Source organism: Dasypus novemcinctus, chromosome 17 (genome assembly GCF_030445035.2).
Source record: "Dasypus novemcinctus isolate mDasNov1 chromosome 17, mDasNov1.1.hap2, whole genome shotgun sequence".
NCBI lineage: Eukaryota > Metazoa > Chordata > Mammalia > Cingulata > Dasypodidae > Dasypus > Dasypus novemcinctus.
In genome coordinates, this window is record NC_080689.1 from 78,460,343 (window position 1) to 78,474,296 (window position 13,954).

A 13,954-nucleotide genomic window follows, 5' to 3' on the forward strand; every position below is an offset into this window, starting at 1 on the left:
AGGGAGAAAACCTGTGTAAACTCGGCAATTGACAATAACTCAGTCTATTTTACTTTGAAATGTCTGGTTCATCCTAATGTGGTCTCTTTTGGATAGGTTTTTTTTTTTTTATGCATCCCACTTTATAAAAATAGAATGTTTCGCTTAAAAGAGTATACCGTAAAGTCAAATACAAATGGCACACCAGGAAATTACAACATATAAAACAGAAATGTACAAATACTCATTTTTTTAAAACTTTCATGAATTTGCTTTTTTTTTTTGTTTTTTTAATCGATTTTTAAAGATACATAGATCTTACTAAATGTTACCTTAAAAAATATGAGAGGGTCCCATATACCCCCACTCCCCGCCCCACCCCCGCTCCTCCCACATCACCAAGGTCTTTTATCAGTGTGGCACATTCATTGCATTTGGTGGGTACATTTTGGAGCAGTGCTGCACTGCATGGGTTATAGTTTACATGGTAGTTTACACTCTCCCCTAGTCCATTCAGTGGGTATGGCAGGATATTTGATGTCCAGCCTCTGTCCCTGCAATATCATTCAGGACAACTCCAAGTCCTGAAAATGCCCCTGATTTTAATTCAATTCAAATGTAAATGCCCTACCGGGCATTTTCTTCCCTAAAGAGAGTGCACTACCCTTGTCGCCATCCCCTCCCATCTCTTGCCCCGTAAGGGACAACTTGGATTGACTCGTGGCGGATGGAGAAGAGAGGCCCTGGGCCTCGTGCTTCACCCTGGGCCACGGCGGCGTCTGCACAGTTAGGCTGCTCTAGGCCTGGTTGTGCCAGGCAGCTCTTCCCTCAGGGCCCAGCAGCCCCTGCTGCTGAGTCAGCCATTTCTGCTGTGCCCTGTGGTGTGCAGTGAGCTGCGCCTTTCTCACACCTCCTCTGGACCAGCAGTTCTCACAGTAGTTCCTACTCGCAGGATCCAGGCAGTTGGCGCGCCTGAGGGTCCCCATCCTCCCACATCCCGCTGTGAGGAAGCAGAGTCAGCACAGGCCCCTCCTCCTGGCCACTTCCTTTAGCTTTTTCTAATCTAGAGCCTGTTGCCATTTTGCACGCAGGCCATGCTGAACCAGAGATGGAGTAATTGGCTTCCCCAAGCTATGGCTACAGGAGTTGTCAGTTCCTTCTGGTTTTCCCAGGTTCCTCCCAACCTCGTGAGGTGTTCCTTCTTTCCTCCTAAATCATTCCAGTCCCGTTCACTGGAGTTTCTACCCCAACAGATCGGCCAGAAAACTTATGTGTGCTCGCTTTCTTCTTCACTCACTTCTTCCCTCACTCTAGGACCTCAAAGGGCTTTCCATTTCCCCTGTTTGTAAATTGGGAATTTTCCTTTTATCTTCTTTCTTCTCTTCCCTATTGTATTTACTTCTCCTTCCCTGAAATCATGTTGGTTGAAGAAGTGTAAGAAATGAAAGCAGGTGAGCAAGGTATTATTAGGTACTATTTATACATTTAGCACCATGGTACTTCTTTATACATTTTTGTGCTTTTTACAGTGTATATGTATTGCTTTAAAGTGCAAGAAAAGCAACTATTTTAAGATATTTTCGTTGAAAATGATGAAAACAGAATTAGAAAACAATTTTCAAATGTGCATTAATGTATTTAATTTACTTGGTCTACATGAAATAGTTGGAATGACTAACCATAAACAATCTTCCATTTCCAGGATCCACAAATTTTGGATATTTCTGCTGACCCAGAAAAAGTAAAGCTCATGTTGAATGACTTGCAGGTAGTTCTAGATGATCTTCAAAAGCGTGCATTTCAATACAAATCCTACCAGAAGAATTTTAAGGTAACAGCAGCTGCACACAGCTGTTTTTTTAAAACATGTGTAGAAAATGGCACTTTCAAAAGTGCCATTCTGTAAACGTTCAGTACTTAGACACCTTTGTGCATTTTAAAATGTGGTCAATGAAAACTACTCTCTTCTTTCTAAAGAAAGAGTCAAACTTCTTTTGCATTCATGCATTCCATGCCTCTCATCTGATTCTCCCTCGTTCGCTGTGCCACTTTGATGAAAGAAGGGATCTTTGGCCAAGCCAGAAGACGGACGGGGCCAAAAGGGCAGGTTGGAAAGACCTCATGGGCCTCACAGAAATGAAGAGAAGGTGGATGGGGGAGGAATGGCAAGTGCTCTGGGCAGCTTTTAGAGAGACCAACAAGACGAGAACAGAACAGGGAAGATTCCTAAGATCCAAACCAAGGGACCACCGGCAGTTAGGGTGGTGGTGTTTGTCTCAAAAGCCTCAGAGCAGCATGCCTGCAGCTCACATGGGAACACAGCTGTCTCTTCCAGAGCCCCAGTGGGTGGCCAGAGAGGGTTTGGGGTGCTCTGCCCTCTGAAGGCCAGGGCTTGGTAGAGAAATCTGCTCAGTCATGAGGTTAGCACAGGGCAGTGCAGGGGCGTACTTCTTGAGGCAGGAGGTTTGTGTGTGAGAGAAGGAAGGTTCCAAGTTTCCCCCCAGTTGAGTTCACTGCCTTTCAAGATAGGAAGGAAGGTCTGCAGTCGGATATGTGGAGGAAACATTGCTTGGTTAAAGGTACAACTAACACACGGGTGTTCTTTGGGTCAGTGTATCTAGCATTCCTTGAGCCAGAACCCTCTTTTCCACACTCCAGGTCTACACGTGACTGATTCTTCCTTCTTGACCACTCCAGATCTAAACCTCCTTCTGCAGCTCCCAGCCATTGGGGTATAGAAGCAGAGGGCCAACTGGTCTAGGTGCTGTGAAAGCATTTCTAACTTCTGACCAAAGACTTAAGGCTAAATCCCACATGTCAAGTCCCTAGCTTTTCACAGAGCTCACTATTTCTGAGCAACCAACCCCTGAGAAGTTTTCCCACTTTACAACCAAAGCAGTTGGACAACACTCCACAGGAAAACAACTGCTTCAGATTTTCTTGCAAACTTTCTCTCCGTAGAGTTCATATTATATAATCCATGGGGTTAGAGCAAGATAAGAAACCAGGCTTTCCCCTCCATTCTAAATCCTCTGAGCCTCCTTACGAGCTACCACACATCTTCCTCTCCCGTCATTTAGCCACACAGCCCTAAAGGAAATCCGTGCCTGTGGAGACTCATCCATTTTCTAACACAGGACAGACATCCGTGTGCATCTATGAGCCAACACAGGGGAGAATGCCCATGATCCTCTTGTCATGGTTACGTCCTTGGAGAATGTTTAAGATGTTTAAGTTCTAAAAATAAGGAGTAGGATTTTGTCACTCAAATGGAGATTGTAATTTATGTGAGGCCTTTTGTCCCCATCTGTTTCTCCCTCTTCTTTTCTTTCCCCAGTTAGGACGCCATTCTGCCAAGCAGTCACTGAATCAAGGAATACTAATGAAAGGAAAACAAGATCTTTATATCTGAAAACTAAATAATGCGTTCTGCTCATTATATTTTTAAAGGTGGAAGTGTCCAAGTTTGAAGCTTTGGAAGAAGTTAGTGCTGAATTGAAGCTCAAACAACTGCTCTGGGATTCTTACTTTGAATGGGATAAACTCCAAGAAGAGTGGTTAAAGGTAGAAAAAAGCTCTCAATTCTTCATTTTCATATTAATTAAAATTAAAATCCTAATAATATAAATTAGAAATTTTTATCAATCTGGTGTTATCATAATTTCAATAAAATTATGCTGTGTTTTGACTTTATAGGAATTATCATTTTTCCAGTCAAATGCACTGCCACTGTTTGCTACAGAGCAGAATATATTATTATAAGGCAGGCCGCTCCTCCACTTGAGAAGGCTAACTGAAGGAACCACCAAGGAACCTCACCGCATGAGAGTTAACTACTCGATAGTTTCTGGACACAGTGTTGTCTTGATGCAAATCTTCTTGAGGCTTTAGGATTGTGTGTGTGTGTGATTCCCACCCCTTGGGTCCTTATTAACTGAGGTTTCTGTTCTTGCTGACCTTTACAAAAGGAAACTCATTTGTTCCCTGGAATAGAACAGACCTGGAGTGATGAGATTTAGAATCTTCTATCAAGAGCTCAATGATAGATTGCGGTGAAGAATGCGCAATTCTGTGATTATACCAAAACTCATTGAAGATAACGGTTGAATGGATTGTACAGTATATGAATATATCTCAATAAAATTGCTTAGGGAAGAAATACCAACAACCCCCACAGAGCCCATTTCTAGAGGCTATCCTTAATAAAGTCAATCCTGGAGGAGGCAAAACAGACGGCCCCCTCCCCAGTCCAGTGTAATGTGGACAGGTTAGAAACATCATCAACTCCACAAATGTTGTTTTACCCTTGCTCAGTCCTTCTACCTGTGCTGACACCTCTGTAATTTTAGAAGTCGCATGTCTGGGCTAACTAGTGTGATCCAGGCAATGTTTGCCAGGTAGTGTTCCAGGTGCTAGGGACACCAGTGGAGAAGGACAAAGTCCAAGCCCTCCTGGAGCTTACCTGTTGATGAGGGACGCGGACCTTACACAAACCAACCAATGTATGCTATCATACCAGAAAAACTTAAATCTTCTAGTCTGATTCTTTATCAGTGATCTCAGAAGTGGAAAATGCTCCAGAGAAAAAAAGAAGAAACTTAAAGAGTTTTCTCATTACCTGCAAAGATTAGAGGAGTAGCTTCCAAAGTGGGAGGCATTTACTTTAGGAACTGCCCAGGAAAACCCATTAGAGGATGGAAGGAAAATACTGAATCTGGGGTAGGGGGAAGAAAATATTAAGGTTTACAAATTTTCTATTGCCCTCAGTCCTTTTGACTATCTGACATGTCAATATATGTATACACCTAGATGCTTATATAATTTATAAATATATTTATGGATATATATACACAAATTAGGGGTGTATCTTCAAAACACTTTATTAAAAGTATACATAATCAAATAATAGAAGACTACTGTATTAGAAAAGTCTGGTTAGCCAGAGTCCAAACTATCTAAGTGTCTCCTTGGAAGTCATTAAATATGTTGGCCCTCAGGAATAAACTCCAGAGATTGCACTATTACACTTGAAGATACGGGAGACAAGGACCGTGAAAGAAATCAACAGGCGATACCTGATATATTACTAATAATTTTAATAAGTAAAGTCATTTCAAAAGCATGAAATTGACTTGGATTAACAATTTAACTACTAGGAGACTTTGATGAAAAGAAAATATTTGTACTAACTCAACCTTACCTTTTATCACATGTCTAAACTCTCTCTCTCTCTCTTTTTTTTTTTTTTTTTTAATTTCCGTAGTCCAAATTTGACTGCCTGGATCCAGAACAGCTAAATGCCCAAGTTTCTAAATACACCAAATTTGTGACCCAGTTGGAAAAAGGCTTGCCACCCAACAGTGTAGTGCCCCAGCTCAAAAGTAAGGTGGAAAAAATGAAAGAAAAGGTAAGGTTGGTAGAAATTATTGCAGAATATCGAGATCAACTGATTACAACTTGATGCTATGAGACATTCAAATGAGGAATCCTTCCCTGTTTAAATTAGTCAGCTCTGCAGAGAGAAGACAGAGTAGACATTAGATTTTTGCAGAGGCACATCCTTACCATCAAGAGAGAGCAGCTGAGCACCTTGGTTAGAAATGGGCATTCAGACGAAGGCCTTCGCAGGTGCTGGGGGAATGCTGCCAAATGGGGTGTAAGTGGATCAAGAAGCCGCTGCCCTCAGGGCAGCCCATCCCAGCGGCCCTGTCACTGACACCACAGCAGGGGTGCCGTACCCGCTCTTTGAAACCCAGCACTGCTGAGCCTGTGCTTGGAATGGGAAGGAAGAGGGAAATGATTTTTTCCTTTTAACTAGTCTGAGTTGAATTTTTTAAAAAGGATGAGACAAAGGGCTAAAGGAAGATATGAGTAGGAAAGGGAAGCAAAACTTCAGGCACAGTGATGAACAAATTTACCACTTTGAGAAAAGTATTTGCGTGTGTGTGTATATACATATTTATATATATTTGGCCTTTATCCTGACAATATCTAATCTAAACACTGTTTTCCAGAGTAACTTAAATCAGCTTCTTTCTTCCTCTCACCTTCAGTATGGTTATGTTACACAGTTGTGATACAGTTAGGTTTGTTTGTCATAGCCTGCTTTCCAATCTTGCTTTGCCTCAATATCCTGGTTCTTTTTTTTATTTTTTATTTTTTATTTATGTGCAGTAAAAGTCATTCTTTTGGTGTATAGCTCTGTGAATTTTGACTAATGAATGCGTTTGTCTTTCCAACACAAAAGTACCCTACAGAGCAGTTCGATCACCCCAAAATTCCCTTGTGCTATACGTTTGTAGTCAGTACCTACTCAGTGTTCCAAATCTGGGAACCACTGGTGTGTTTTCTGTCCCTGCAGTTTTGCCTTTCACAGACTGTAATATCAGAAAAATGCATTTAAGATCCATTCATATACTTATATTCAAAATATTTAACATACTCTTAAAACTCAATAATTTTAAAAAACCCTTATAAGTGGTCAAAGAACTTGAATAGACATTTCCACAGAGTCATAAAAATATGGTCAGCATTGTCTGAGATTAGGAAACTACAAATCAAAACTATAAGATACTGCTACATACCCACTATCATGTCTATCTTCAGAAAGACAGTAGCAAATGTCGGCAAGGATCAGGGCAAACTGGAACCCCCATACATTGCTAGTGGGGTTGTAAAATGATGCAGCCACTTAGGGAAACAATTTGGTAGTTTTTCAAAATGTTCATTGTAGAGTTATCATATGACCCAGTAATTCCACTCCTAAGTATATACCCCCAAAAATTGAAAACATTTGGTCACACAGAACTTTTACATAGTGTTCATGGCAGCATTATTCATAATAGCCCAAAGTGGAAAAAACCACAAATGTCCATGAAATGATGAATGGAAAAACAAACTGCGGTATATACATACAATAGAATATTATTTGGCAATGCAAATGAATGTAGTACAGATACATCCCACAACATAACTGAATCTTGAAAACATGATGCCAAGTGAATGAAGCCAGTCATGAAAAACCACGTAGTATATGATTTCATTTATGTGAAATGTCCAGAATTGGGAAAATCATACAGACAGGAAGCAGGTTAGTGGTTACCAGGGACTATCGGGAGGAGGAATGGAGAATGATAGCAAAATGGGTTTGGGGTTTCCTTGGTGAGAAAAATGTCCTAAAATTAGGCAGTGGTAATGGTTGCACAGCCATGACTCAGAGTAAAGTCACTATTTTAAAAAGCTCTGAAGTGTGCATTGTAAATCTACAACTTTCTAGTCGTTTTCTCTTTGTTGTATTTGTTCTTTTTTTCTTTTTCTTTTTTGTCTTCTCTTCACTAAATTGCATGTGTTCTATGATTCCATTTTATCTCCTCTATTGAATGACTATTCATACCTCTTCTTAAACAATTTTAATGGTTGCTCTAGTTTTAAAATTTAGATTTTCACTTAATCTGAATCGACCTTCAACAATTATTATACTGTTTCCTGTGTATTCCAAATTCCTCCCTTTCATCCTTTGTACTAATTTTGCCATAAATTTTACTTTTACACATACTGCAAACAAAACATGTCATTACTATTTTTGCTTTAGATAGTTATCTCTTAGAGCAATGACAAATAGGAAAGAAAATGAATTTCATTTATACTCATTTATTCTGTTTCCAGTGCTCTTTATTTCTTTGTATAGATATAAGTTTCTGACTCATGACATATTCTTTCTGCCTAAAGAACTTCCTTAAATGTTTTTCATAGAATAGGTCTGCTTATTTCTGTAAACCTGCAATTTCTCTAATAAAAAGAAAAGGAAAAAGAATAGGTCTGCTGGCAGTGAATTTCCTCAGTTTTTGTTTTGAGAAAGTCTTTATCCTTCATTTTTTAATATTTTCCCTGGTTATATCTTTCTGGGTTGACAGGCTTTATTTACTTCTGTTCAGCAATTTAAAGATACCTTTTCTCTATCTTCTTGCTTGTTTGGTGTCTAACAAGAAGTCTCCAGTAGTTGTTATTCTTATTTCTCTTAGGTGAGGAATGCTGCTGCAAGGTCTTCTCTTTGTTTAGGTTTTCAGCAGTATTAATATGATATGTGTAGGTGTGTTTGTGTGGGGTTTTTGTTGTTTATTTAATTGTCTTTACTCTCTTGGTGCTCTCTGAGTTTCTTGAATGTGTGGTTTGGCATCTGCCATTAATTTTGAAAAAAATTTAGGCCATTACTTCTTCATATACCTACTACATGTATGTTGGGCCATTTGATATTTTCTCTTCTGTGTTTTTGACAATTTGTTTTTCTTTCCACACTTTTTTCTTTGTGTGTCAGTTAGGGGATTTCCACTTACTTATCTTCAAGTTCATTGCTACTTTCCTCAGCTGTGTCAAGTCCATCAAAGACATTCTTCATCCCTTTTACTATCTTTTTGCGTTTTATTATTCCTTCTTATAGTATCCATCTCTCTGTTGAAATTACTCACCTGACCTTTGCATGTTGTCTACCTTTTCCATGCTTTTAACATGTTAATCATAGTTATTTTAAATACTCTATGAGTTCCAATATGTGTATCATATTTGAGTCTCGTTCTGATAATTGCTTTGTATCTTGGGCGTGTGTATTCTTAACTTTTCATATGTCTCTTAATTTTTTGTTGAAAGCCAGATATCATGTAGTTCAGTAGATACTAGGTAAATAATTTTTATGTTTGGGGATAAGCGTAACTTTCCTTCTGTTTGTCCCTTAGTGTGACACGTTTTGTTAAATCTAGTTAGGAGTTGGACTATATATGAGGTTTGTTGTTACCATGGTTATACATAGTGCACCACAGGTTTCAAACTTCTCTATGCTACATTGTGTTTAGGACTTAGGCTTGTCCAGTTATTTTTTACGTTTTTATTTCCCCCTGACTTCATGTCCTTTCTTTGTGCTGTGCTTCAGAGAGAGTCAGTCTTTTGCAGCTTTCCAGGCTGTATTGTATATATATTGTTTTTGCGTTTTTTTTCAGATGGATTTTTTTTTTTTATAACATTACATTCAAAAAAATATAAGGTCCCCATATACCCCTCACCCCCTTACCCCACTCCTCCCCCCATAACCACAACCTCCTCCATCATCATGGGCCATTCATTGCACTTGGTGAATATATCTCTGAGCACTGCTGCACCACATGGACAATGGTCCACATTATAGTACACACTTTCTCCCATTCCACCCAGTGGGCCATGGCAGGACATGCAATGTCCAGTAACTGTCCCTGCAGCACCACCCAGGACAACTCCAAGTCCTGAAAATGCCCCCACATCACATCTCTTCTTCCCTCAGCAGCTACCGTGGCCACTTTCTCCACATCAATGTTACATTTTCTTCCATTACTAATCACTGTTTTTATACTAGTTAGCCTGGTGAAAGAGATGGGGAGGGGCATGCTCTAATGTTCGGGTAAGCTTCAGTCTAGCAATCGTTGTGTCCCTGGGTCTCAGAGATCTGGCTTTCACCGGCGCTTCTGCCTCTCCTCCAGCTATAGTACTGAGCCTACCATGTATTTCTTCCCCTTCACCAGGGATAGAGCTTTTTTTCCTTCCTGTTCCACTTCTCCAGCTGTAATGTTTATCACCAGTGCCCTCAGGTGAAAAATTTTTGTTGCTTTAATGCATTTGTTCACCAGGGAGCTAGGAGTTGGGTCTGGGTAGAGTTACAGTAGTGGCTGCTGTTCCTCTTTCCCAGCCAGCACCTGAAAGGCAGCTTTCTTAGGATTCTCTTCAATCTTCCCCATGAACCCCCTTGTATCTTGGCCCCCAGGGGCTTTTTCCTATCATTCTACCCCACACTCAGTCTTCACGACTTATTTTTAAAGTTTTAGCTGAATCTTCTGCCTGCCTTATATGACATCCCAAGGGCATCTGCCCCAGGTAGGCAGATTTCTCTGTGTGGGTACCAGTCTTTCCCCAAAGGTTGGTTGGTTGCCCTGTAACCTCAGTTATCAGATGAGTTCAAGAACAGTCATTTAAGTTGCCAATTGTCCAGATTTTTCTTTGCTGTTGTAAGAGTAAAAGTGATAGTCTTCCCAGCTCTCTCCCTTCCCAGGCTGAAATCAGAAGCCTTGGGCTGTGTGTTGAATACAGAAAGCATGGCATCTCTGAGAATGTTTGTTTTTCAGCTTCCAGTAGTCATTGACCTGAGGAATCCAACTTTGAAGCCTAGACATTGGGCAGCTATTGAACAAACAGTCGATGCCGTTCTGGTGGACTCTGACGTTCCATTAACCTTGGAGAGGCTCTCTGATTTGCATGTATTTGACTTTGCCCAAGAAATCCAGGACATTTCTGGGCAAGCTTCTGGAGAAGCTTCCTTAGAAACAATTCTGAAAAAGGTAAATCTGGAAATATATATATTCAGAAAATTATATAATTGGGAAAAGTGAAGGTTTCAGATTCACCACAGAAATCACAGCTTTTAGTTATTTGGATGGATTTTCAACATTGCCGCTCGTACCTTCTTGATGGCCTCAAAGTTTAAAATTACCTACTGATATAAAGACCCACATACCAAGGATGATCTTTTAAACCAAAACACATTATTTTACCAACTACCAGGGAAGACTGTGTGAAATGCTTTGAGAGGCATTGAAAAGCACTCTCTGCTCATGACACTGTCTTCTCACCCTAAAAATACATGCACACCTACCAATCATCTTCTTAAATGGAAATTTCTTCATTTTAGTTAAAGGACTTAACCATAGAGAATAACACAATTAATTATCATGAGTGATTCATATGTGTTAACATTAGTCAAATAAAATTAAGCAAATAATATCATCTAACCAAGAAGAGGGTTTTAAGAATTTTAAGGGCATAATGGGAAAATTATGGAATTTGCATTTATTGAGAACCTAAACAGAAATGGATCTAGATAGCCTAAGTCTTGGATTATTTCTAAGGTGGAAGACTCATGGAAAGCTACTGAATTTGTCATTCTGCCTCACCGTGACACCAAAGATGTATTTATCTTGGGCGGCACAGATGACATACAGGTGGGTAACTTGGTTATTGGAAATTTATTGGTAAAAGTCCTGGTCAGACCTAATCTTAGTCTTCTCTGGAAGATTCTGATGAAGTAATGAAATGTGAGAGTCACTAAATTTAGAGAAAAAAAGCTAGTTCAGAAGGGAAGATATGGACATGTGATAATTGACATGAGCTTATATACATGAAATATTTTAACAAGTAAGAAATGACATATATATATATATATATATTCCAGAGTTCATAAGCACTGAGGAGTGTAGAAAAGCAAAGAGATGAGTAATAGTCAAAGTGATCCAGGAATCCTTCCTGGACGTGTCAAGATAGGTGGATGTTAAAGATTAGATGCGATTCAACAGACATAGAAGAGAAAGGAGAGCATTGCAGACCATTTAAACAAAGAAAAAGAAGCATGAATAGGCATGCCAGTTTTACAACACAGTAAGAAACTAAACTCACTTGAATTTGTTGAGATGTGCACCACAAAAGAAGATCAATTAACCCATGTGTTTGGAATATTATTAGTGACTTAAGAAAGTCTGAAGACAATCTTGTTTAGCAGAAAGAATTAAACGTAATAGCCCAACTTAAGAGGCAAACACCTGGCCTACAAGGATGTACCTGAGTTGAGAGGGCAATGAAATGGCTTGGTAGAGCAGCATCAAGGTGAAAATCAGTCTAGGTGACAGGTGATGGGGCTTCTGCTCTCAAGTTTACCGTAGAAACAGAGCAAGTAAAATCCTGTAACTTAACAAACCCATTTTTAGAAATTCAGATGTTCAGTGGGCGCTGCTGTGGTGTACTGGGAGAAGTTTTTTTTCTGTGTTTGTAACCAATCCTTTATTGAAACTGGTAACTTGCATACTTTATAATAGAACAACAAAAATAATGATCAGTATATACAGCCTTTGTATGGACTACTTGGCTATACACAAGGCATAGTGGTAACACAATTAAATCTTCAGAAGAATCTGTACGCAAAAAAGACAGCAAAGAGACAATGTGAACATTCCAGTGAAATGACGTCATAGGGCCAGTGAAAATTCAGCATAATACAAAACATATATCTATTGCGTATGCCGTCCTTCTAAATATCAAGCTTTCATTCAGTAATTTACCCAGAGTCTGAAGCAGCTATTTGTTGTGTAGTTAAAAGTCTCTTAAGTGATACAACCTCTGCATTTAAGTTTGCTGTCCCCTGCCTCAAATAGAAATTCTCTGGGCCACTACCATTCAGAGCTTGGTGTGAATGAGGTCAGTATCCCTCTACCTCAAGCTAGTTGAGGGAAAGGAATATGTTACTGGCTAGAAGACACTGATTTTACAATCCTAGGGTACTTTAGAAACGAAGGCCTCTGTGACCAAGTGGAGTAGAGAAGGTATCAGTTCCCTAGTAGTTTGAAGAGAAAGGAAAGGAATGCTGAACCAACCAAAAAAATTTGAAGAACGGCATAGATTTGGTGCTCAGAAGTCCTACGTGCAGTCGTGTGACTGAACATCATCATAAGTTGTAAGCCACAGTGCAGGGGATAAGGAGGGGAAGTCGAAGGTAGGAAACGGGGGGCTAAGCTGTTCGTTCAAAAAGTTGGCTTTTTGGTAGACTCTTGGGACCGAATATCTATCCCTGAGAGCACAAATAAGGGGTTGCATAGACTCTCGCCTTCTAGCTTTTTAAAAAATTACTTTATTATTTTATTTTATTTTTTATTTTATTTTATTTTACTTCTCTTTCTTTCTTGAAAGGTCCTTCTTGATGACAGCACCATCAACATTGCAACCATTGCCTCATCACGTTACGTTGGTCCACTGAAAACTCGAGTAGATGAGTGGCAGAAACAACTTGCCCTATTTAATCAAACACTGGTATGTAAGGATAATTGCAAATTATGGACTCAGAGAATTGGGGGGCCTTAAGCAATTTAGAGGCCACAAGGACCTTTAGAAATCATTTGGCCCACCATCTAAATACCATATCGTTGAGAATTGTAAGATTTAATTGTTGACATTTTATGTTCTGAATGTAAGGAAGGTGCAAATGTATTGAGCTTTTCTTTACATGATTATATAGCTTACTGTTAGTAACATCACCTTCGTATCCTTGTATTAGTTATGTTATGGCTAATGGTAACAAGTTGCCATAAACTTAGTGGTTTCGCACATTTCTGTGGGGTCAGGAGTCTGGACCTGGCTTCACTGGGTCCTCTGTGTAGGGTCTTAAAGTTGAGGGCAGGGAGAGGGAGGAAGAGGTGTGATATGGGGCATTTTTGAGACTTGGAGTTGTCCTGAATGATGTTGCAGGGACAGATGCAGGACATTGTTTATCCTGCCATAATCCACTGGATGGACTGGGGGAGAGTGTGAACTGCAGTGTAAACTATGGTCCATGCAGTGTGGCAGTGCTCCAGGTGCATTCACCAAACGCAATGAGTGTGCCTCACTGATGAAAGGGGATGTTGATGTGGGAGGGGTGGGGGTGGGGTTCGGGGGGCGGGGAAGGAAAGTGGGGTATATGAGAACCTTTTATGTTTTTTAATGTAACATTTTGTGTAATCTATTTATCTTTTTTTAAAAAGACAAAAATTGCCATTGAGATGTTGGCCAGGACAGAGGGGTTCCCAGCTTCTTAGAAGTGTTCATTTCCTTGAAGCTGTAGGGCTAAGGGCTCCACTTTCTTGCTGGTTGTAAGTCAGAGGCTACCCTTGTCCCCTGGAGGCTGCCTGCAGGCTTTTTTGCCATGTGGGTTTCATCAACCCAGCATGGAGCGTCTCCCCTGTTGAAGGGAACCCACAATACTCCGAGTCCTTACCCGGTGCAGAATATCGAGGTCCACGCCCAGATGGATTGAACTAGAGAAAGATTCATTAAGCCGGAAGGTCAGGAGACAAAGTCTCCAGGGGTTTTATTAGAATTAGACAAAGAGAGGTGGGCACAGGGATGCCAATGGCTGAGTCCCCCTGCAAACCAGCAG

At 40.1% G+C, this 13,954-nt stretch overlaps 1 protein-coding gene across 1 annotated transcript in view; it reads left to right on the top strand.

Annotated features, from left to right (window-relative positions):
- Positions 1-13,954, top strand: part of DNAH6 (dynein axonemal heavy chain 6) — a 320,342-nt gene that overhangs the window by 104,891 nt on the left and 201,497 nt on the right. The window contains exons 16-21 of the mRNA XM_058278997.2: positions 1,682-1,810; positions 3,430-3,543; positions 5,243-5,386; positions 10,122-10,334; positions 10,902-10,994; positions 12,730-12,849. Coding sequence (XP_058134980.1) covers positions 1,682-1,810; positions 3,430-3,543; positions 5,243-5,386; positions 10,122-10,334; positions 10,902-10,994; positions 12,730-12,849 — 813 coding nt within the window. The remainder of the gene's footprint in view (positions 1-1,681; positions 1,811-3,429; positions 3,544-5,242; positions 5,387-10,121; positions 10,335-10,901; positions 10,995-12,729; positions 12,850-13,954) is intronic.